The sequence below is a fragment of the Corvus hawaiiensis genome, chromosome 6 (genome assembly GCF_020740725.1).
Source record: "Corvus hawaiiensis isolate bCorHaw1 chromosome 6, bCorHaw1.pri.cur, whole genome shotgun sequence".
In the NCBI taxonomy this organism is placed as follows: Eukaryota; Metazoa; Chordata; class Aves; order Passeriformes; family Corvidae; genus Corvus; species Corvus hawaiiensis.
In genome coordinates this window covers 28,349,191-28,374,943 of record NC_063218.1, presented here as the reverse complement: position 1 = coordinate 28,374,943, position 25,753 = coordinate 28,349,191, and the positions used below count along the sequence as shown (strand labels likewise).

The 25,753-nt window shown below is 36.7% G+C and overlaps 1 protein-coding gene across 5 annotated transcripts in view; it reads right to left on the bottom strand.

Moving 5' to 3' along the window:
• Nucleotides 1-25,753, bottom strand: part of PRKD1 (protein kinase D1) — a 119,984-nt gene that overhangs the window by 1,398 nt on the left and 92,833 nt on the right. For 3 of the 5 annotated variants that reach the window (XM_048307399.1, XM_048307400.1, XM_048307402.1), the window contains 12 exons: nt 24,865-24,942; nt 21,757-21,961; nt 19,236-19,359; nt 18,393-18,470; nt 17,540-17,819; nt 15,161-15,213; nt 14,007-14,079; nt 12,914-13,020; nt 12,325-12,486; nt 10,909-11,007; nt 9,614-9,881; nt 1,790-1,875 (listed from right to left, as the gene is read on the bottom strand). In XM_048307399.1, the coding sequence (XP_048163356.1) occupies nt 1,790-1,875; nt 9,614-9,881; nt 10,909-11,007; nt 12,325-12,486; nt 12,914-13,020; nt 14,007-14,079; nt 15,161-15,213; nt 17,540-17,819; nt 18,393-18,470; nt 19,236-19,359; nt 21,757-21,961; nt 24,865-24,942 (1,613 nt within the window). Of the gene's footprint in view, nt 1-1,788; nt 1,876-3,123; nt 3,226-5,841; nt 5,906-9,613; nt 9,882-10,908; nt 11,008-12,324; nt 12,487-12,913; nt 13,021-14,006; nt 14,080-15,160; nt 15,214-17,539; nt 17,820-18,392; nt 18,471-19,235; nt 19,360-21,756; nt 21,962-24,864; nt 24,943-25,753 lie in introns of those variants that run through there. The other 2 variants (XM_048307401.1, XM_048307403.1) reach the window with 2 other exon arrangements.

The window sequence follows — 25,753 nt, the reverse complement described above, 5'->3', positions numbered from 1 at the left end:
ATGCAGAATATAAATTCAGCTTGGGCTAAAAAAACCTCCATTTCCAAACTTGGGCAGTTACTGGTGTGCTCAAAGAAACGTATACATCTAAACATTAAGGTAGTTTGGAACTCCCTGTTGACAGTCAAATATAAGGCTGAAGTTAGTTTGAGTCTCATGCTTTTTACACCATCATGCTCTGCAGCCTCCCATCTGTCAAAAGTATACAAGTTTAATAATTTCTTTTCTTATTCCCACCCAAAGCACACATGAAGCTGCAGTAATAGAGCCAATCCTAGCCCCATCCAGACTAATCTCTCCTCATGATCCTGTATCCAGTTTTCTTTTTTCTCCTTCATCTTGTCTCAGCCTAAGACACAATCCTAACCACCTAGCCAAAGCACCAGAAAGCCCAAACACTGTAAATGCATAAAGCTTTCATCTTTAGTATCTCATATGCTTTGGCCCATTTCCTACAGTCATCCTCTCAGAGACCACCATTAAGTCTCACTGCCCTGTAACCCTGCCCTGTAAGGAAAAATAACCATTTCTATCTTTCCTTAGCCTGCAAGGTAGGACTCTTCTAGACAAGAGGACTCATCCCATCCCTGGTCCTAGAGCTGCTGCTGAACCGCCTCATCTTAGTTCACCTCCACTCACTATTGCACTAGCAATAAAATTGGATGCAGAGGAGAAGGACCCTGTCCTGTCACATGAGACAGCCAGCATCCTTGCTGCAGACCTTAACCCAGACACTTCTGGTTCCCAAAGACTCAGGCAAATACATTCTGGAATGGTTGCCAGGGAGCAGAAGAGCAGTCTTGGAGGAAAAAACTAGTGAGGGACAGGAAATCTGAGATGAAGAAAGCAAGCTCCAGATAAATGTCCCTGAGAAAGGTGGGGTGCAGCGTGGGAGGTTACAGCCCTTTTCCTCCTATACCAGAAGGTCACCATATACTTTGAGAAACAGTATCAGCTATAAAATACCAGAGTAGGATCAGTTTTCTGGTTTGATAAAGATTCCTTTGGGATTGGGGATTATGTATCTGATCTATACCATGCCTGTGCCATGATTACTTTCTTAGATGCAAACAAAGATCCCTTGGGAGATCTCACAGGCTGATGTATCTGTCTGGCCTCAGCCTGTCCTCATCCTCAGGGAGGGACACAATGCCCTGGCCTGGGCTGTCCCCAGGCTTCCCTGCTCCTTAGGGATGGTAGGACAGGCCCCGGCTCCTCACTGCACTGTCTTAGGCCTTGAATTTGCAGTGATTTGGCTGCTGCCAGGATAAAAAAAAAATTACCATATGTTGAGCACGAGACAGAGGCTGCTAGCATCTTAGAAATTCCTTACACCTCAGTTTTTAGTTGAAGAATTCAGTTGAATGGAGCTAATATATTTTCCTGGAAAGCATACAATTTCACTAGTTTTTGTGATGACTGTGAAGTGAAAGCCTGTTGAATAATTTTAATAAGAAGTGAATCAGAGTAAACTCCAGGCAGTGAAATAATGTAAGTCAAATGACTACAGGGGGGTTTTTTATATACATAATTTTATCAATAGACAAATATAATAAAATATTTTTGTTGTGTATTTTGAAAGCATGAGACTGTTTCATATTGGAATCTAGTATTTCAGAAATTAATGAGAAACTATAGGTAAATTGGTGAATGAGCATGAGGTTCTAAGGATCTGAAAACATCTTCACGTTTTTAGATTTTCTTAGATCCTGCTGTGCTTAAAGATGAAGATTTGTTATACGTTTAGAGTCTAAATGCGTAAGTAAAACCATGAAATTTGTAGAAATACCTGTAACCATGGGTGGCTTAACGTTTTGTCCACACTGTAGCGCTTTCTCATTTTCACTTGCAACAAATTATTTATGAGATCAATAGCTGAAAAGAAATAATATTGGAAAACGTTAGTTTAAACGTATTTGTTTCAACTAGGACATGCAAAGAGAGAGCTACACAGACATCGTAGTTGTAAAAAGTGGGCAGTAAATGATATATATGTATATTATTTCTTTGAGACTTTCAGTATCACTTTTAGCTGACAGCAGCACCTTCCCGGTCACTGAGTGGAGAAATGAGGTTTTGTAAGTCACCAAGTCTTGCAATACTATTCTTTTGAACTGAGCATTGCTTAGACATGCTAGTCAAGAGACTACAGTTTCAGAAACTTCTTTTACAAATTTCATAATTTCTATGGTTTTGGAGTCAATGGTTCACTGAGGTTCACAGAATCGCAGAATGGTTTAGGCTGGAAAGGTCCTTAAAGATCCAACTCTCCTACCATGGGCAGAGACACCTTCTACTAGCCCCGACTGCTCAAAGCCCTGTCCAACTTGAACACTTCCACAGATGGGGCATCCACAACTTCTCTGAGCAATCTGTCCACTGTATCATCACCCTTACAGTGATTTCTTCCTAATAAGCAACCTCTTCCTAATAACCAACCTAAACCTATCCTCTTTCAGTTCAGAGGAATTAGCCCTTGTCCTATCACTACATGTAAAAGGTCTCTCCAGCTCTCTTGTAGCCTCCTTTAGGTAGCTCAAGGTGCTATATGGTCCCCCTGGAAACTTCTCCAGGCTGAACAAACCCAACTCTTTCACCCTGCAGGTACGTGTGCTGTGGTTCCTGAAGGGATTAGGCCCATGAGCCAATTACCAGTACATGGAACTGCAATGAGTGACCCATATGGAAAAATCTCTGGAATGAGACTGGTGAGCTTTGAATGCAATTACAAAAAACATTAAAAAAAAAAATGAGGTTATCATGAAAGGTTAAATCCTATTAGGTGCTAAATGTTCAGCATGTGTGCTGGTGGAAAGTTACTGTTATTACAGAACAACTGACAAGCCACAGGGAATGATAATATTCCAGCAATTTCTCCATTTCATCACATTATCCCTTGGCATGTCCAAAGCATGCTGGTTGACATCTTTATTTCTCTGTTCATATCATGGTGACAGGGAAAGATGGTCCTTAAAGTAACATAGACACATGGCACCACTGAGGGGCATTGGGTCTGAAACATGTCAGATGGGTATTGTCGCCAGCTGGGTATTGAAGGAGCTGAATAATCTTCTTTTCTGTTTTAAGAGTACAAGATGGGACAGAATTCTTTGAACCAATTACCTCTGGGATTGTATTTCGTACAACAATATGGAAAAGCTTTTCTTTATTAAGAGACTTCCTCTCTGCAGGCTCAATTTGCCATCTTGGGCTTTATGTGTGTTTCTGCCATGGAGAAGAGCACAATGAAAACAATGTCCAGGAAAATGGGAATGCACACAGCAGTCTATCTGAATTTATGCAGTTAGTTTGACAGACAAACCTATTCTTAGCAATAGGAGACTATCACTAAAGCAACCCTGACTTCCTGGTGATGAAAACTGTCTTGGAAATCAAAGCAATTGTGGGAATGAGAGAAAACAAATCTAAGGACTTTTGACAAAGAAAGCATTGCCAGAGGCTCAGAGCCACTTTTCCTGGAACAGATGGTCCTAATTTTACTTTTCTGTTGTGGACAAACAGATTCTTATCTACTGTCTCTTTTAGCATCAAGTACAGTTATGGTAAATTTTCTAACTCGTGTTTATTGTGTTCCCTCTCAAAATGCTGGTGAAATGGATATGGGATAAGAAAGTCAGTGGATATCCAATAGGACCATTACTGACAGATTATATAATTCTTAAAACTCATTTGTTTTCCAAAACAGTGCTGTTAATCTTCTTTATTGGTAAGAGACATTCTCAACTTCAAAGCTATGGGGAAGAGATTGGAAAGTCAGTCATACACGACCGTTTTGATATCAAAAAGTAGTGACCATTGTTTTTATCTGATGTTTTGAAGAGGAAAACATAGTCCCTTACCCACTGCAGTATATCTGGGTATCACCTAACATCAGCATCTTCTGCAACTGTCAACTTACCCTAAATTCAGAAGAATTACAGTAAGACTTCAGTCTGTCTTTTGATATATAAGCCAGTGCTGAATGTGAATTTAGTAGGGCTACCACTTCTTTATTATTTTCAGTGGTATTTGGGTGTACATGATCTTCAGAGTTCATTTTTCAATCATTTACTATGAATCTCAGTAGAGTGAGTTTGGAATATAGGTCAAGAACTTGACGACAGGATTGATTGTCCTGGTAACTGCTGCAATGTAGGTGCACATATCCCAGCCTTGGTAACTGTCAAGTACCTACTGAATGTTCTTCCTGCCGCTGAGGATTGATAATGTCTCTATTACATTTCTTCTCTGCAACCCACTGGAAGCAGATACAACTGTGAGCCTTACAAGTGATGAAATTATATTTAGCTATTCAGCCTCCCTCAAGTTACAACAGGATGAGGACCTCTTTGCCCCTTTTTTCCACTTCAGGACTAGGATGTATTACATGTAATAACATATTTCTTTGTATTCTTGGGGGAAAATTGCCAATGGCTTGTTGAGCAGATCAGAAAGGAACTGGTCTTCAAAAAATCACTAGAGAAGGTGCACAAAAAAGGACAGGGAAGAAAACTGATGAGAGTGAGAAGGCAGCTTCACTGGACGGTTAGAATTGTCAATATCGAGCAATCGAGAACAGTTTACACAGATAGTCTGCTTGTTCTGCCACTGGAATACTGCTGTCTCTGTCACCAGTTTTGCTGTTTGTTTTTAGTTTTTTATCTAGGGTTCTTTCTGCCTGGAAACTTTTGCCTATCACTTGCCTCTCAAGAAATAAGCACAAATAAATATATAAGCAGAAGTGCAACATGACTACTAAAAGTAGTCGCTCTAGCTACTAAAAGATGGCGCTCTAGCTTCAATTCACTGGAAAGAACCTTCACAGTCAGGAGGTTCATGATTCTAAACTGCTTATGCAAGTTTATTAATATGGCAAATAATTAACTGTAGAACAGACAAAGTCACAATTTTCACTCTAAGCATCAAATTACCACAATAATTACTTTTCATGGGAATGACTGCTTTAACTCAATTAGGATGTGACCCACACATAAATGCAAAAGTTTACATAGTATCTGAAAACCCTATTACAAACATTCATTTAGTCCTTCCCTACAGACTTAAAATTTTAATGTAAGTTATAAACAAGAAATCACCTTAAGGATATCAAAAAAAGCAGTCCTAAATTAATGATACATTTTTAATTGGTTCAGAACTTTTAAAGTACACCTAGAATTATTACCTACTCTTACTGCTATCATTTGTAAAACTTTAAGCTGCTTCCACTAACACAGGAGGCCCAGGACTTCCTAAGCCCTGGATTTTTCTAATAGGTTTTTTGACTAGAGGTACAGTATTTTCATACACACAAATCCCTTTCCTGCTGTTGGTCAATACAGCTTTGTTGACAAATGCTCTAGTGTACATGCAATTATTTTAGCATAAAACAATCTTCAGCAGTCTGAGATTTACAGGGGCATGGATTCAGCTGTACTCTCAAAAGAAGTCCTTGGCAATTCTAAGCTGTATCCCTACAAGAGAGGTTTCCTACTAATTTATCCTAGCAAATGTGTAAGTAGAGGGAAGACCTTCATTTCAACAGCTAGCTAAACGTTTACAGAAGCAGAGAGCATCTTTGAGCTGTAACATGCATTGACCTCCTCGTAGTCAATACTCACTCATTCATGTGACTTTCTGATTAATGTGTCAAGCACTCAGAGTTTCTATTCACATTATGTTGTAACAAGTATAAATAAATACTGGCTCGAAGGCAGCCGTGGTATTTATTTATGACACTACAAAACATTGTAACAGGGACACCATGGTCAAATTTAATGCATGATAAGAATTGCATTTTTTCTTCCCAAATTATTTTAATAGTATTAAGTAAATGTGAAGCACCTAATCAGTGATGTGCACATCACACAGCCCATCAGGCCAGTAGTAATAGCTGCGCTGGTGGTAGCTGAAATAAAAAGAATTATGAATACAATGTTTTAGGAAAATACCACAGCAGAATGAAACACACCATGAATAATCCAAAGCTTGACATAGTACACTTTAGGACCATACAGTTCAAAAGAATAGGCACCACAGTGAAGACACACTACATAAAATATACTAACAGGTAGAGAGACAAAATTAATCATGGAGTTCTATCTTTATATCTCTCAGTATTTCCTTCTTGTAACATGTAGCCAAGTCAAAACAAATCTTTAGAGATTATACAAATTTGGTAGACTGGAAGCTCAAAGTTGGAAACAAACATTAAAGCTGTTGAAAACAGATTCCATGTTTGAGAGATGTGAAATTTAAAGCTATAAAATAGATAAGATCTCTGTAAGTAGATTCCTCTATATCAGTATCTAGCAAAACGCCACAATGAAGACTGATTTAAATTCAAATTGTCATACAGCAATTCAGTGAATTTGGAAATAGTCTGGCTTGACAAACATTGAAAACAGAGCAAACTGAGCAATGGAATGCTGAATGGCTGCAACAAAACCTGGTTTTCTAAAACATACCCAAAGTACCACAAAAACTACCTATCTCCAGTAATGTGTTACAATTCTATTTAGACATCCAAAAACAGACTCAGGTTTTGAGATGTATTCTTTCAAAATAGTGAAGCTACTGGAAAAAGATGGAAAAATGCAACCACCTAGGTAAAAATCAGAATTCCTTATGGAGAAATCTGAGACCTACAAAACTGAAAGGTCATAGTTTTCATAATTTACATTTTAATGCAGAAAAGGAAGGACAAAAACATTACACAAAAAAGCTAAATTTCTCATCAGGAAGAGTTGATGAAATCAATCCAGGAGTTATGACATCAGGAGAAGTCTCAGTCAATGACTAGACCATATAAATGATTGGCAGAGAAGACAACTGTTGATGGTGACTTAAAAACATTAGGCACTTAAAAAATATTATCCTCAAATATATTCTGTCTTTTTTCTTGTCTTGTGACTGCAGAATTTTAAGAATTGCTAGAAAATGCTACAGAAAAAGTAACTACCAAGAAAGTAAACTAACACAGACCACAATACTGCACAATATGACATGCTTTTCCTCCAAAATACAACTTACCTCCATGTACTTTTCCTCTGAATCTGTTAGACTTTGTTATTTATATTACCATGCAGTTTAAACTATTATGGGTCATGTGTTTTTTACGAATCTATCACCTCATCAGTGCAATTTACAATTTTAAAAACCAATTTTGCCTAAATGCCAGTAATTGACTAAGTAACATATAATGGGAATATTTAGGCTACTTTACCACTGTTGCTACCTTTCCAGACACGTTGTTTACATATGGCCAGTCTCATCTTTTTTTCTTTTAAAGTTTTGCTACCCTCGACCTTCCAGCTCACAAATTAGCATGCTATGTTTAGCAAGCATCAGGAAAAGCATGTAGTGTGCATTAAAACCAAAGCGGTGGTAAACACAGCATCATTCGCTCTAATTTCTGCACTATCTATTAAATTCAAACAAATACATGTTTTTTCCTGATTACAATAAAAATAGAAGATGGCAATAACTAAGTTTAGCTATTAAACTTTTTACATAAGCAATGGTCTGAAGAGAGCACTGAAATAGCTACAGTTGCAAGAAGTTTTAGACATTTGGTTCTCTGAGTCACAATAATCATGGACAAGACACTAAAGGTTAAACCGCTGCTCCTTAGCACCAATTCCTTCCTTAGCACTAATCTTTGCAATAGACATGCAGAAGATCCTTCATAAAACCTTTAAAATAATGTGTGTTTCTCGCCTAAATAATTCAATCATTTGCAGCATTAATTAACATGGCACTGTTCAGAACTGTAATCCAGATTAGATGTGATAGGACAGCAGATACAGGTTTGCATTTTAATCATGCTACATTGTCAGAGGTAACAGAAACTGGATGGAGCCAGCACGTCCACAGGGCCAGCTCCTGCTCTCTCACAAGTTGTGCAGGAGAGTGGAGCAGGACATGAGAAAAACATTCCTTTATTTTCCCTAAGTAATATAGAATTGGAATTCAAATTTGAGGTCTAAAACTCAGCCTTATCACCTAATACTTGGACAGAGATCCAGAGTTCAACTGCCTGTGTTAGACATAATGGAATCTCTTCAGATATTTTCTAGGTTTTCATTTAGCACAACAGAGTGGTTCATCAGCTAGCAACTCAAAATATGCAATAAAATCACAATGTATAAGCAGATTTTAATTTAGTCATTTGTTAAATGCTTTTCCCTCCCTTCTGCATGCTCACAGCCTGGTATCCATCAACTCTTAATGAAGGCTGTGATTCTACAAATGGAGAGATAACACCCAAGTAGGTGAGTTTTCTGTAGGTGCTCTACTGAATCTTCACCTCTGAGTGCAAAAATTGATCTTCTGTCTACCACAGTAGAAACTTGTGGGAGACAATTTCTTGCAGCTTCCCCTGTGTTGATTGCTGTTTGCTTATCTCTAGCGACAGATAAAGCATTGCTGCCAACAGATTCTGTCAGCTTACATATCAAAGTGTGTGGAGGTTCAGGAGAACTTCAGTGTGTAATTGTGCAGATTTATAGCTTTTTTTTTTTCTCCAACAGATTTCAAACTTCATCTGCCACTGAGATAAAATAACAAACAATGCTCTCAGAGCATTTTCAGAAGAGAATCTCACACGGCTGTAACATATATTACAGTAAGCATTAGGCACACTGCTCTAGACTACGCTTAACAGGTATGTTAAACACATCACCTGAAAATCAGATAAACTGTACTATAAATGCCAGAAATTGTAAATGCTAGTATTGTAATTCACTTTGGCATATATTAAAATTCAGAAAAGGATATAAGAATCTGATGCTTATAAGGTTTCTTTGCTTTAAGACTTATGAAGCAATCCTGCAAATATTCTGGACTAAAAAAAAAAAAAATCCCAAAGAAAATCAAGTTGTCTGAAAATGTTATGTACGTGAAAATGTTGGTGAAACCAGAAGTGCCAATTTTGTTAAATGCCCTATTCAGTTGTGTTTAGGGACATCTCTAATAGAACTAATTTACCTTCTTTAAAGATGTTCCTAGTGAACTAGTCACAACGTTCTTTTGTCTTTTATCAAAAGTCTTTAATGCCATTGACCAGAACTCGAGTTTCAAAGGTCTCACAGTTATCGCTAAGCCTCTTCCCCCCGCATAAAGAAAGTCTTGTATGACATCTCACACTGTTCCTGAAATCTCATCTACAGAATTCTTCAGTTTTATCTTCTCCACACAAAGATATCAGAGTACACCATCCTATTGAAACCAATTACTGGAACAAGTAGAACAAGAAACAGACTGCAGATGCAATAGAGCTGAATGATGAGGTACATAAATATACACAAGACCAATCCAGCAGCTGAAGCTCCCCACAGGTTCTACAGCAATCTCATCTGTAGGTGGTTATGTGCCTCCTTCAATACCTCCTGGAGAGATCCCATGCTAGAAGATTATACCATATGCATAGTCTATACATGCTCTGTAGGAAATGCCTAAAGCAGCTGATAGCACAAAACAGACACATTACATTACTTGGAATTTTTAAAAAAAAAAAATTTTTTTAATGCTATCACATACAGGAACAAAATATAAAAGCAAAATACATCTAACTCTTTTTAGCATTTATATAAGAAGCCCCACAAACAGGTATTACCTTCAAGAGAAATTTCCTTCCATGGATTAGGTGGATACATGAAAGCAGCATTCTGGATTTGGTCATGTATGTCTTCATCTTCATTGAATGGAAAGGTACCACTGAGGCTTACATAAATGATGACACCCACTGACCACATATCCAGAGATCTGTTATAGCCTTTGTTTCTCAGAACCTCTGGGGCAAGGTAGGCTGGTGTTCCTACAACTGAACGCCTAAATGATTTCTCTCCAATGATTCGGGCAAAGCCAAAATCACAAAGTTTTACCTGTTTAAAGAAAAATGCTGTAGTAAGACATACATTATTTTTATTATCAAATACATAATTGAGGAACTTTTATCATCAATTAGTTGCAAGATGGATCTCTACTGTTTCTTCAAGGATACTTTTTTTAAACTCCTCTTTGAGAGGAACACTCTTATTCCAGTGAAACAGTAGACCAGATTACCAGCCCATAGCATCTCTTCTATTCCTTAATTCCACAAATAAAACACAGTTTTGGACAGGTTTAACAGCTCAGGTTCCTAATGGAAGTAGTAATATATAGTAATACTTATTCATTCATAGCATAAGAACACAAAAAAGAGAAAATTTTTTTTACCTATGGCTTTTTCCTAAAACAAGCAACTTGACAGAATTTATTTCTTAAACTTCTACTTTTATTTCATTGTGGACCTAGTTATACTCTGCCTCTCTGCAAACTACCTTGTCTGAGTTCTACAAAGTAACAGATTTAGCTGCTTGAAAATTCTCACTTACAACAACTCAGTATAGATCCTCCCCTTCCAATTATTGATATTATTTAAAAATTATCAGTAGTACTCATTTTGAATATGGGGCAATTTAGGGAGATTATAGATGAACTCTGAAGACTGAAGGTAACAGAAGCTGACAAAAATACCTTTTAATGAGAAATACAAGTCAGAAAGTATATTTAAATATCCTGTGATCTACCTGGCATTTAAATTCATAAAATTAAAGAAGCTCTGGTTCTTCATGACCCCTACCCAAACTTTAAGAAAAATAACTTTCTTTCTGGAGCAAATGAGAAATGATCACACAAGCAGCTATGTCACACTTGAAAATCTAGTTCAGTATTTTAGACAAATGACAAGAATCAAGGATTTTTGAACATGACTTCTTTATAAAGGGGTTTGAATAAATGATCAGCTTTTTCGTATCTAAAGGTTCTATGCAGACAGGTTACTAGTAATTTTATTTATACATAAAATAAACATTGCTAACACTTATTACTTATAACAGTTTATCTTAAGGAAGGGCATTTTCTACTTGCCTGTGGGAAAGGATCAGCTGATGCCAATAACACATTTTCTGGTTTGAGGTCACAATGAACAATATTTTTGAAATGAAGATGTCTTAAAGCAACAAGGATCTGTGAATAAAAAAATCAAATTATGGTTATTTTATATTGTTTGAACAGTATCAGTGACCAGAGAAGCAAGGACTGGTGTGAAGAAAAACAATCCAACAAGAATGTACCTTTTACAAGAATGTCAACAATAAAAAAGAAAAACCCAACAAAAACCAAAATGCTGTGCGCCTCGAGTTTTCTTGATGTTTCACTGCATCAAATATGATTTTTCCCTCTCCAAGAGTTTACATTATAAAAATTTTTTAAAAACTGGGTTCTAGGTATTTGTTTACTTTTTGTGTGTGAAATCTTCAAACGTAGTAACATTTGCAGAATGACCTTTCATATATAAATTCAACTAAATTCACAGAAATATGATCCAATTGAAGTGTTTTCTTGATGAGAGAAAGAATGGAGAGTCTTGTATGTATTTCTGTTCTGTTATATACACATGAATATAGCAACAGTGTAACAGATATCCATCCTTTTTGTGTGGCTTTAACTCAATTCCTTGTGTTTGGTCAGGGGCAGAATATGCCACTGTATTAGAGCAGTGGATGGTGAGGAGGCAGAATGAACCTGTGAACAGAAGAAATCAAATTCTAAAGCTGGTGGCAGCTTTCCCATTAAAGCCTGGAAACTAGGAAACCTGTTAAATTCTACCCCAAATAATAAATTTATAATAATAAACACCACAATAGTGTTTGTTCCTGCATCTTTCTTTTATCCTGACTGCTGTAACGTGGGCTTCTCTGACTGTGAGGTGGCTCACTACTGATGTGTGTATCTAAATTTAAACCAGTATTTCAGGCAGCCAAAGAAGCAGTATGATAATATTGCAGGAATATAACAACAAGAAGCTCAAATAAACCCCAGAGCAAATTGTTAACAGAAGTCATAGTGGAAGCCACTATGTAGTCACAAGTAGCAAGATCCAGTCTCAGCACAGAAAACAGGTGTGAACAGGGCATAGCATGAACTGCAGGGGTTTGATACTGGGCAGTTCAACAGACTCAAATTTCTTTGTGCAGTTCTTCAACAGTTTGCTTTTAGTGCTTTTCTTTCTTGTGCTTAATTCTTCAATTGTATGAGAAACTGTACCTTGATGTCCCCTCCATCCAGCAGTCAACAGCTCTATATGTGTCTAGGTTTAAGTCCTCTTAATGATTTACTATCTATCAGATAATGTACAGTAATGTAAACAAACCTGTTTTACCACCCCTGTTTTACTCAGACTTTCATAAGCCAGACAGGTAAATTATGTCAAAAGGAAAACATAAGAAACAGTGATAATAATTGACCTCAAATCTCCTTCTAGGTCTGCAAATAATTTCTTACCTGAGTAATTAAAAACTTAGTTATTCTCTCTGGCAGTCTGCCCTTTTCACTTGACAAGATCATCTCCAGCATGTCTCCATGGAGTTTTTCCATAACTACAAAGACTCTTTCTGGTGTCTCAAACATACACTCCAGATTTACAACCCCAGGATGATGAAGATTCTATTAAAGATAAATACAGCACTGGATTTCTCAATATGATCAGTAGCTTTTATCATTACATATCCACACTTCAGACTCCCACCCAAACCAGACAATGTTTCAGTATTTCATAATTTAAACTGTGTGCCTAACCTGTAGGCAACAGGGACAAAATTTCTAAAAGCAGTACAGGAAAATATATGAATTTCAAATTAGTTTAACATGTATTTTCCTTATTGTGCCTGGTGCTTAAAACTGCAGATATTGTAACTCCTAGCATGACATTGTCGATACATTTGTTCTTGTATGTTTATGGAGAATAAGCAGCAAAAATACTAGTATTTTTGCAAAATCATTAGTCATAATAAATTAAAATAATTATATTATTATCTGGTATTTACAGAAATAAATAATGGAGCTAATACATGAAAAAAGAACAGAAAAATACCTGTAAAATGGCAACTTCATTACGAAGTTGACTTTCCTGTTTAGTTGGAAATCTTAGTTTATCAATTATTTTAATGGCAACATCTCTTCCAGTTTTGCGATGTTTTCCTGCATTAATAAAACAAAAGCTCGCTATCAATTAACATGATTAATTATGAAAAGTGTTCCCCTTTCATGGGTTGTACAAGTGGCCATAACCAAGTAGTTCTCAGAGCTGGCTTGCAGATACGACATTAAAAATTTTCTGTCATTTCTTTTCTTTCCTCCCTTTGACAACAGAACTTTTCTTACTATCTCCTGACAAAGCCATTTAAATATGTAAGAAAAAAACCATATGAGAAAGTCAGCTCTACATTTCAACAGTATAGATTCAAAGTTAATTTTCTTATATATATATACACACACACACACACACACACACACTAGCTGCATTCTCTGCAACTGGCTGGTTGTAGGCTTAATCTTTCACTGCAACTGGCTGGTTGTAGGCTAGGTCCAGACTAGCAAATAATGAAATGTGTGATAGCCTCTAGGCATGTTAGTGCACATCCCAGGTTTATCAGAGAATCAGAGATACACCTCAGTGAGAAATTTGTTGTTAGTTCTCACTTCACACCGTCTCAAACAACAGCTGTAACTAAATACACCCCCAAAAAACTGCTGAAAAAGGGAGAAAAGAGAGAGGAAAATCAATACGAAAATAAAAAGAGAAACAATTCTAACAAGCTACTGAAAAAACAATAAAAAAATGCCTCACTGGAATATGTAAAGGAACACAGAAGGAAGAATAATTTTTTTCATCCATTACAGTTCTCAAAAAGAACAGCTTTCTTCACTTCAGGGCTTGCTTTATTAGCATTTACAGAGAATATGAAGCTATTGATATACACTGACCCACTACTGGACAGAAAGCTTCAATCTACAAAATTACTTCAACAACACAAAACATAAATATATACTTTTTTGAATGTATGCTTCTTAAATGAAAAAACAGACAGCTAATTTCTGCAACAGAACATTTCAGAGTCCAAATACTTCCCCCGTTCAAGAAAATTTGTACTTTAAGCACAACTGTACAACACCGCAACCCTTACCTCCATAAACAATACCAAACTGTCCTGATCCCAATACTTCATCGGGGAAGATCTGGTATACAGTGCTAATATCCTGTTTATATAAACATAACAGATATTAAGCCCTAAGAATATGCAAAGAAAATTCGTATTTCATTTGCTTTTTCTAGTGGGAAGTAGCATACTTTTAGTACAGTGCCTTTTAAAATATATTATCTGCCAAAAAATTCAGGTGTGTTTTCTTACAAGTCATATTAACTGTAATTGCTGTAAAAGCTGATGAATCTTCAGCAGGTTCACTGAGAGGGGTAAAATATTCCATTTGTGCCAGAGAGGCAGTCTCACATCTCACTATTTCTCAGTGTTGTAACACAGGCTAAAGCACAAGCTGTTAGCAGATTCATTTGGGAGACTGAAATAAAGATCAAATCTTGCAGCTCAGTTTAATTTTCCTGATATTAACCAGCAGCATATACAACAAAGAGTAAAAGAATGCCTAATTCATAATAAAGGCTGTCTTACTTTTTGTTAGGAAACAAACAGACACATCCCTAGCAGGCAATCTTTTTGCAATCTTTTTCTGACAACTACCAGAGTTGTCCCAAAGCTTTAGCTGGCTGCAGGGAGTATCTATTTTTTCCCTCTGCCATGGGACAGAAAGCAAGCAGTGTGACTGCTCAACTTGACCACATGACCTGTGTCTAACTGTCCTAGAGTAAAAGAAACCCAGAATTCTCTTTGTGTGTGTTATGATATATGCAACTCTTCCTTTGGATAGAGTTTCATCTTCATGCAAGAGAGACTATCTGATCTCTGACATATGACAGGAAATGGTATATTTATCAAGCCTTATGGTCAGTTTTACAAAGTTCAGTTGACAAATTCCATGAACTAGTAATTTCTACACCTCGCTTTCCATTTGGTGATTACCATCCTACACAGGTCCACAATTAAAGTCTGTGAAATTACTCATACATAATTCTTGCATCTCAAGAAAAGGTGCCATGAAGATGGTTTTTGTCAAAAGTTAAAAAAGCTAATTGTTTGTTAATTTCTTCAAAGTAAATGAGAAATAGCTGATGGGAACTCCCCTAACATGCCTCTTGAAAAACAGATTAATGACTTTGCAAGCTTAATCATAGCATGTCTAGCACCAGCATCCAGAGAACACTCACCACGTTTTCTTGGACTTGGCAGTTTGACACAGAAATACTGATGGATATATCCCCTGGGGAAGAAAGCAAAATATACTTTAGATTGCTGTGCTTTTAGTCCAAACATGTTGTAATAGGAAATGACATTCACATTACATCAGTATCTACTGACAGCTCTAGAAATTGGACCAATTAGGTCAGCTTGCTTGTCTACCAGCTAATATAAAATTATACCAGCCCACAAATACATGAACTGACCAACAGTTTTGCAGTGTAGAGAAAAAAACAGAATTATACAATTCAATATTTTTTTTAATAGTGAAGTCTCATAATTCCCATTTATAAGATTCTTATTGCTTTTTTCCATTCTGTTTTGAGGCTTTGTACCTCATGCAAGTAACAACTGCAACTAAACTGGTTTTATTTAGTGGATTTAATAATAATGTTGATTTATTTAGTCACCTACAACATATTTGATGTTATTCAGATGAAGGCAAATACACATTCAAATTAGACTGCATTCTGTTACAAGTAATACCCATTTCAACTGGCTTAAGAGACATTATTAAAAACCTAAAAATTAAGACAGACTTAATGGAAACAAAATCTTGCACTTGTGTTTTAATACAACAAACACCAGATCCAACTTCTATCAATTCAGAGCTTAGGATGCCATAAGCATGTCATAAGCATTTTGAACTGCAAACTTACTGAGGGGTTCAGTAAAAATTCAGAATATGCCTACTGCTAACTGCATTACACAGACAATACTTTGGGAAGGAAAGAATGCTTCCTCAGAACATTGTCACTTCTGCCTCCTACTTCTCTGTAGAACCCCATTCATGGTGACTTTCCATTTGTTCAAGTAAAAATTTTGAAACCAGTGTCCCCTACTATAAGGCCTGTATTACACACTGAAGATACTTGCTACTACCCATCAGCACCAATCCCAGATGCAGTATGTAACATGAGTAACTTCTGCTTCACATGGCTTATTCCCTTTCCTTAGGAAGACTGCTTTTGGCATAGAATGTTTGTTATGGAGAGGCTTTTTTATCATTGCCGATTTGTTTTCAAATATATGTACTGCTGTGTTTACATGAAATAAAAACATGGACAAAGACATGGACAATTCTTGGACTTTGAGCAAAAGAAAGAAGGGTGCTATCATTCTCACTGTCCACACAAAATTGTTCTAAAGGTCTCAGATAACCTTAATTTTTGCATGTATAACCCAAAGATAACTACTAACTTATAAAGAAATTTTTCAAACTTCCCAAGAGGGAGAGAAGACAGCTGTCATGCCCAGTCCAGCATTTTAGGTGATTTGTTTGGCTACACTGGACTCAAACCAGGGGCACTAGGTAACTAGTCTGATGGAAATGACATCCAGAATTTGACACTATTTTATGCAGGATCCCAGTCAAGAAAGCAAAGGACATTGCTGATCTAATCTGATATGTGAGCTGTTGTGCCTGGAGATACAATGCCACAGCCTGTTGTATTACTTGGTTTCTGAAGGGCTTGTGGTCTCATTAGCATTTTATGCTGCATTAATAGCATACAGATGTCAAGTGCTAAAGTGGGTGTATATTACAACAAAAAGTCTAATCCAAATTGTGTAGACATATTCAAATTCTCTTTATACTGACTAGGCTGAACAGAAGTACAGAGCAACCACAGCAGCACATGGCTAGTACTGGGGAATTGTTTGCTCTGTATCAGTACCCAAGCTAGATTTAAACAGGTCTCGTATTTAGTTTACATAAACTGTCACCTTTGGTAGAGAATTACACAAAGGTATGTAAACTGGAAGCAAAGATATATTCAGTCCTTTTGGTCCTGGATAACACACATGCCTTGTTGTGCTTAGATTAGCTGTTCTTCACACTTGAGCTCTTTTCATCTCAGCATGAGACAATGTTTCAGGCAGCTGTATAGCCAAATATGATGAAAGGGAGCAAATTATCTATGCTGCAGTGGCCCAAAGAGTGAAGAGCTGCTTCTACAGACAGCTAGAAACATAAATTACAGCCAGGATGGGGAAAAAAAAATCTATCAGTTCTGAACTGGAGCTCAGAAACTTCATCCCTCTGCACAAGGAGGCTATTTCTCACACCAGCAATGCAAACTTGAATTAGAAGCCTTACTAATTTCATAACTATTTTCTCACTAAAATATCTGCATCTTGTATATTAATACAGCTGTCCTACTATAAACTGAAAACACATGGATAGGAAACTGTGGTGTTTAAAATAATATGGAAGACAAGTGATAAGCCATGACAGAATAGCCTTTACCAGTTGTGCGATACATCCTTTCAACGTGTGCAGAAGACTGAGCAATGTCATTTGAGATGTGATTCTACTTATCTGAAATGGAGGTAATGAACAGACTTACTGTGCAGGCTGGGTCCTGACCCAGTTGATGCCCCTTTAGGGATGACAGGCATCAGGGCATGCTGGATTGCCATCTCCCACATTCGTGCCACATCAATGCCAACACCACTACTGATAACACTGTTATTCAGTGGAATGCTTGAGAGGTTGTCTATGTTTTCTCCAACATAATAGACTATATTTGCTGTGCTTATTTCAAAACAATGAGCATTGGCTCCTTGAGGCAGCAAAGTGAAAGTTTTTGCAGGTTCCAGAGACAAAATTTCAGACAATGGGATTTCCTAAAATGAAAAAACTATTTTACTTTCTGTGTAAAGATTATCAACATATAAAACTTAAGCATGAACTTTATTTGATGAGTTTATGATATCAACTGTTGCCTTTTACCATATGCTTCTTGTACAAACAAAAAGGCTCTTGTAACCTGAAACTCTGTGACACAGAAGACTGTTGATGGTAAAATACTAAATGTTTCTGCCCAAGACTAACTAGAACTTTAATTATTTAACTGAATTTATCAAAGAGAGTAGAGAGGTTCCTTCAGAAAAAAACAGGGCCATCTATATATCAAGAGAACTCCATTAGAAAATAAAACCCTGTTGACTTCTCATATAAAAATTTTTCATTCCCACAACACACATTTTATAGGTCCTTGTTAGCTGACACCTTGCTGATCAGAGACTTATTTGTGAAAGGCAGAACACACATATGCAGCTTAAATAATGAGAAAAAAAAACAACAGACCAAAACCTAGATAGAAGTTATACTATTATTGTACTTTTAGTAAGCATCAATTTAGAAATTTAGTCCTTATATTCTGCTGGTATAAAAAGAGGTTGGAAAATATTCCTTACTTTGTAATATTTGCTTCCAGTATCATTTTGAAAAAGTGTAATGCATTTGCTGTCCAGCCTCCAGTAGTGTCGCTTTCTCTGCAATGAAAAACAAGCAAATTAATGAAATGTTCATTTCACAAAAGCACCACTGCCAAAATGTTTCTTTAGTTTGAAGAGATGTTCTGTGAACGATAAAGACCCAACTGCTATTACAAGATTTTAATGAAGACTTTATAATTGAATTTAGAATCTATAGAGCTCTTATTATGCTCTGCTGCTTCAGTAATAGTTCTGTTAAAATTGTACAAGTTTTAAAAATTTAAAATGTCATTTTGATGTCTGCATAACATTCAGCACAGTTTGCTGATATATATGATCCTAAAGCAATTACAATTTCTTTTTGTATCCCTTATAACACCCCAGTTCACTTTTGAAGCTCACATACTGAAGGCTTTATTCATGTTTTAGCAGGTTGGAATGAAAATAGCCTTTTTCTACACTAAATCTACTCTACAAAAGTCTCAATTCAACTGCCAGTATCAGGGAGAGTGTAGCTGGAAGGTAAAGCTACCTTACAGAATCCCTCAATGTTATGTTTCACTTCCTTCAAAATGACTACATTTGGCTGCCTATGATAATGCAACAGATATAATCAGATGGTTTTTGCGTGTTTTAACTGTCTCCTGTTCTTACAAGCAGTGCCAGTCTTAGTTATGATAAGAACTGGGACTTTAGGAATCACCAAAATTGCAAAAAATGCCTTACATGAGTGATTGTAAATTATCAGAGCATTGTTGGAATTTGACTCTGTACTATAACATAACATGTGCTGGAAGACAGGCCTTCCATAACAATTCTTACCAGTGTGTCCCTGCTTGTATAGTGAACCATCCAACCTTCCTTCATTACTGTGCTACTTCTCCGTTTTGTGTGCTTCACAGACTGTACCACTCTCATTAATGGAATATTGTTGCTGGTTGAAGGGCTTAAGAATAAATCATTAGAGGCTTTTAAAAAGAAGATAACTTTGGACAAAAAGAAAAAAAAAATCTTTAAAATCAGAATATATGTATACACACACACACACTATCCATATTTATTTTTAACATCACTAGCAGACCTGGTTTGCATACAATTTTGTTTTGTCATTCCAAATATTTCGAGATTACAAAGAAACAAAGCTTGTAATACTATACCATGAGAATGTCAGAGACCTTCTGAAGGCCTACACACATTCTTCCAAATGTATTTCTAAAGATGAGCTAAGAAAATGGGCAAATAACTAATACAATTCAGAGCAGTATTGATCTTTAATCTCTCTCGTAATCTAACACTGTCCCTCGGATTACTGTCCTGTGATCTTGCTTGGGTTCAAACACACAGTGGAATGATGACAGTTTATAGAATAGAAAATGTGCCCAGCTGCACACACCCTGGACAGGCACAGCAGAGAATCTGCTGAAACCTCTCAGAGAAAAGAGGTTTAAGCTATTCTACCCTCAAAGACTTAACGTGAAACACTATTGCCTTGTGGGGTATGCACACTGAAACTTTTACCATTCAGCTGACACACTAAGTTGGGAAGGCATGGGACTGTGACAGCATGCCTGACAGCACTGTCTGGAAAAATCTGGTAGTAACCAGAAGCAAACTAGCCCATCTTCCTTGCTGTTAGAGTAAACAATTCCAAAAGCAGATTCTGTGTAATGGAATATGGACTCAATCCGCTTCAATCCTAAACATGAATGCTTAGTTATTTCTGGCAGAAATTTAAACAGTGATGCTGCATTGTATGTGAAAACAGAGCACAACACTGCTCTTGTATTCTGCCCCGCTAGCAAACTTATTGGTGCAACAACTGCAACAAAAAAGGGCTGATAGTGTTTAGGAAAAGAATAATATGTTAAGTTCCCAAAGTTGTTGTGACTGTATATGTCTGCAGATGGCCCTGCTTCACTGTAATGCATTCTGGAAATAAGTTTTATGAATTGGTAGTTTCCCATCAAAATGAAGAAAGTGCTGTCTGAAAGTTTAACTAAGTATGTAACATAAAGTTAACATCTCTTTTCTGCCTAAAAATGATCAAACCATCTGCAGTTCCTATTTAGCTATTCTTATCTGTACTGACAAAAGGTTTACTTTTTATTTGCCTTTTATAGGCAAATAGACTTAAAAAATATCCATGGATATGGAAACTACCCTTAGAAATAACTGAGGAGAAGTATTATTGGAAACACAGGAATATTCCTTAAATAAGGAAAACACGTACCTTAGTTATAAATATTTTATTAGTACAACTGGATATTTTTATTTTGAAAACTTGCAGGGCTGTCCGCTTAATAAAACTTGGAAATTTAAAATGTTCTGTGACAATGATTTCGTCATCTAAGCACAGGCTCATATTCCAATGATACAAGGTACACATATACATCATACACATTGTATCTATGCAGACAAACATGACAGTAGGTCACTGCTGCATGAAGTAAAACTGCATATTGAAATGGATTGCTTTCTATTAGTGCAATGGGTGTATGACAGTAACACAGAAATAAGGGGAACGTATTACTGAAAGAGACTCCCAACAAGCAAAATAAAAGAAGAAATTGCAGGTCAAACAGACTTGTAAAAGAAACATGTTTTATGATTCTTAAAGGTATAGATCCATCAGATTTCCTAGATGCATCTAGGAAATTACAGCTGAAATTACCTTAATTCATTTTAGGTTCCCTGACAATGAATAATCCCTACTTTTTCCCTACTATTCAGACAGTTCCAATAAGTGAATAATGTTTCTTCTCTTAATACACTTCTGAGGTACGTTGCACAACTCAGTTCCCCTTTTCCTTCCCGAGCAGTCATTTCAAAGCACTAATCTATTTTGTAACTTGCTTCAAATTACTACTTTAAGTTTGTCAAACTTTCCTTTTTTCTAAAGACATCTAAAAATACAAAAAATTAATCTAGATCTGATCACACCATAGCTACTTACTCGTTTATTTATTTAAATGACCCGGCATTGCACTGTTAAGCCAGGGAAAGAATGGCTTCAAAAATAAGTAAACAATAAATAAATAGTTTACTATTGCTTATGCACAAATAGTTTCACATCATTTTCATGAGAACAGACCTGCAAGAACTACTTTTGCATCAGTTTTCACACACTACTTCAACTTGACAATAAAGCTTCTCTTAAATTACTAATACATACGATCAGTGAAGCATTCTCACTGCAGTTTCAAAACCACAACATTTCACCAGCATTCCCCATTCTAAATGAGTGAGAATAGTGCCCATGTAGATTCCCCCTTGAGCCCTAGACATGCTACGTACAAATAAATACAAAGAAAGACGGAAGGTACACTCACTCCCCCCAGCTCACCTGATCATCCTGTTAGATTCATCGTGATCCAGATCAGCATCCTGCATTTCTCCATTGTCACTATGGCATCCTGTCATTGACATCTCTGAATCATGAGCCATAGATTCTTCCATGTCATCTATAAAGCCACTGTTTCTTTCACTGTCGTTGTCATCACTCCCTTCTTCCATGACCACATCAGACTCAGCCCCAGGACTAAGAAGGTCTGGAATATCATTTCTCAAGTTATTATCTGAAAACATACAATACTCCAACTACAACACCCTGGCACATTTTAAGCTTCCAAAAAACTCAAGTTCTCTTTGGAAGTCCATTGCCTGGATTTAGACAATGTAAGTAGACAATTACTTATGTGAACTGAATGTTCCTTTGCACAGGAACAGTATTTTCTATGAAGCCTGCACAAAGCAGCACAATAATCTATACCACTGAAACAATGTTCCCTGCCATTAGAAAAGAAATACTAAATAAGCACCAAAACCAAAGACTTGGGATTTAACTTATTTGACTGTGGCATAGCATTAATAGTATCATCCAGCTTATATTTAAATTATATTAAACTTTCCAGTTTCCAAGTTAGATACGCCTAAGCAAGATCAGAGTAAGAAACAATTTTTTATTGCATTGTTGCTTGTGAATGGATTTATCTGGAATACAAAATCATTAGTCCAGTCAGAGGGTAAAGACAGCATTAGTTTTTCCTCAGATGTTGTAGTGTTTCAGAAATTTGAAATAAGGTTAAAAACACATGGAACTCATCAAATAGTTTCTCCTAGCAACTTTTGTCCAATTGTGTGGAGGAAGGGTCTTGACAGTCAATGTAGGCAATGTACCACAAGAAAAAGCATATTGAATTGTTGGACAGCACAATGTTTGGAATTGATGGCATTTCACTGAAATTAGAAGTGCACAGCTGAAAAGTTTGTTTTCATGTACAGTAGTCTTAAGATATTTGGATATAAATTACTGATGTGTGATTAAGAGACGTTTCATCTCTAGCAGAACCAGTCATTCAGTCATGAATGATACTTCACAGCGCAAGGCTCTATCTTTCCTATTTCTACAACACTTTTAAAATCTCTATTTTTAATAAACCTACAATCAGTTAAAAATAACTCCTTACATTTAGTATATAATGCATTTAACTAATGACACCATGCTTGGAATTTCATTGCTTCAGCTCTTCTTTCACTTACTATTTTAGGGAAGATGCATCACACAGCAGATGGACAAGATGACAGATATTGTATTTTGTTTATAAGTTTTAAAATAATGTCAACCAAATTACTGTGAAAATACAAATGACATACAGGATGAAATTGCCTTTGAAAATCCTGAGGATCCTCTATCAGTCATTCAGGACACACAATTCAGGGTTCTATGAGGATTCTATGTATACCATACTACGAATATTAAGTGGTGTGTAAAAGCCACATTCTATACATTTTAAGATTGCAATCTTCAAGGAATATACTTGGACTAAGCCCAGAATATGTGTTCTCACCCCAAGTGACTCTGCACAAGCTTTCCTGAGACAAACTATCACTTCCCACTAGCCCAGCATCAGATTCACATGTAAGGAGGAAAGTCCAAACAAAAGTAGTGTGTTGCTTGTGAAACAAAGGTGGGGAGAGAGCAGAGGGGGTGTGTTGGAGGGATGAAACAAAGCTGCCTCAGATGGAAAGAGGGAATTTGGAAGAGTAATTCAGAAACAAATATAAATTTTGCTCATTTAGTTCAGTTGTGCAGAAGCAAAGTTTACATCCCTTCCTGTCTTCTCACAGCACTTTAGATCAACCACTCCTCTCTAAAACTGCATCTATGCAGGAAAAAGTTTATCATTTATAAGCATATTTAGTTAATTTCTCTGACTGCAAATCTCAGAGAAAACTTTACACTGCTATCAATGGAATTAACACATCATGGTGTATATTTTAGTTTTTGAAAACCAAACCACAATTTACCATTGGCAATATTACTCACACTCCTGAAGAAATAGTTGTGTTGTGGGATCATTAATGGTCAAGTGAGGTATAAATGGTGCAAGATTTAAAAAAAGAAAAAATAATAGTGGCTCCAAGAGTCCTGTGAGAGGTCCATCAGAAAGGACATTCAATAGGAACACATCATCTATTTTCCAGGAAATCATGCACCTTGTCACATTTCAAGTGGGATGCTTAGTGTCTGTAGTAATTTTCCTATTAAACATAAAAACTTAGTAATGATACAGAGACACTACTATGAGAAATGCTATGAAAAATATTAGTTAGCATTCCTAATTTTGTAAATTCTCCATATGTCTTCAATAAAGTAGATCATTGGTTTAAATGAAAAGGAATGCATCATAAGGTAATACTTTATTAACCTCAGAAGCAGTTTAGGCTGACAACTTAACACAGTAATATGCATCAGAAACTGAGCACTTCACCACACTTCTCATTCCCTTATCACACAGGAAAGTGACATTTTCAAGGCAATCAACAACTCATCTACAACCACTCCTTTTTCCTCTAGTACCGTCTACCTACCCATACACCCCTATACTTAACACAAAACCAGCAGCACATGCATGGGAAAATTGGAGGATAGTCAAGACTTGATTTCTGGCAACTGGTATGATTAGTTTTATGCCATCAGTAAACGGTGGAATTTTTTCCTGAAGGGCATTTTTAGTTCTTCTAGGTACGCTTTTCCTTCTCAGGAAGATTATCTATAACCACTTTTTTCTCCCCTCACATTAAAAGACAATTTTGTGCTTCTTATAGGTGAGTGCCAACTTCTCACATGTGGCTTTTGGCTTTTCTCTGGCATTCTGCATTTGGCTTTATCACAGGGCCATTTTGCTGCTGACATCACATCTGTGGCACAGCTCAGCCTGTCTACCAGTGCTGCCTATTTGGAAGAAACACACCCCGAACTGATGGTGTACGAGCCACTCGCAGCGTTCCTCCCACACTTCATCTTCAACATACAACAGAAATATTGCAGAGGAAAGGCCACTCCCAAGCAATGGAAAAACGTGTGTTTGTACACGTCACAGTTTTATATTTCTCTTTTATTTAACTGATGGTTTAAACAATGACAGGAACAACTGTTAATGCAACTTACCTCCATTAATGGCAACTTCCCCCAGGCAGTTATTTGGCACTTTAGGAGCACAGCGTTTGTGACAGTTGAATCTACAGTCTGTTAAGTAAAAAAGGGACACAGCCAAATTATTTATTTTTCTGTGACACAATTATACTTTTTCCTGCTATCAGCCTATAGAAGTCAAGCCCTATCATTTTATTAATACAAGTCATATGCCCAGAGAGTGTCCCCTAGCCAGGCTGCACGCTGCCTGTCAGTGGAAGGGACAGGATGAAGATGCTTGGAGCACGTTTCTGAGGGGGGGGAAAAAGCATTTCCAAGGGTATCTGGGTGGAGCGGCACTACTGCAGCCAAAGTGGTGCTCAACTCATCTAGGGGAGTGATGAGGGGACACAAGCGCTTGGCTGCAAAGCCAGAGCTGCTTTTCCAATGAAAGAAGCAGAATGGGCTGCAGTGTATCAGCTGCAGTTGAAGAGACTGACTACATATCAAATACTGATGATTGAAAATTGAAACAGGAGAACCCTAGCTAACAATCTTAAGTGAGAAAATATTCGTTCTTTACATCTCAAGGCAACTTCTAGACAGCTTGGAACTGCAGGTTCCTTCAGTCCACCTATTTTTGAAATACTTTTCTTCACTTCTTTCATTTGTGTATGTAGCACTTCATTAGATGTCATGTGAACTATTTTCTTTTGGCTTATGAACACATTTTACTTAAACTAAGAGCTGTAACTTACTAACACACCAGGAAAAGCAAAGACCAGGAAGGAAAAAATATACTAAGGTTGTCTATATCCTTGTAATTATTTAAGATTGATCCAAAAACCAACTAGAGGTACTGCAGTGCCCAACTACAGATAATAGAATTTTTTTTTTTTTTAATTAGGTTAATATTTGCTCGGGT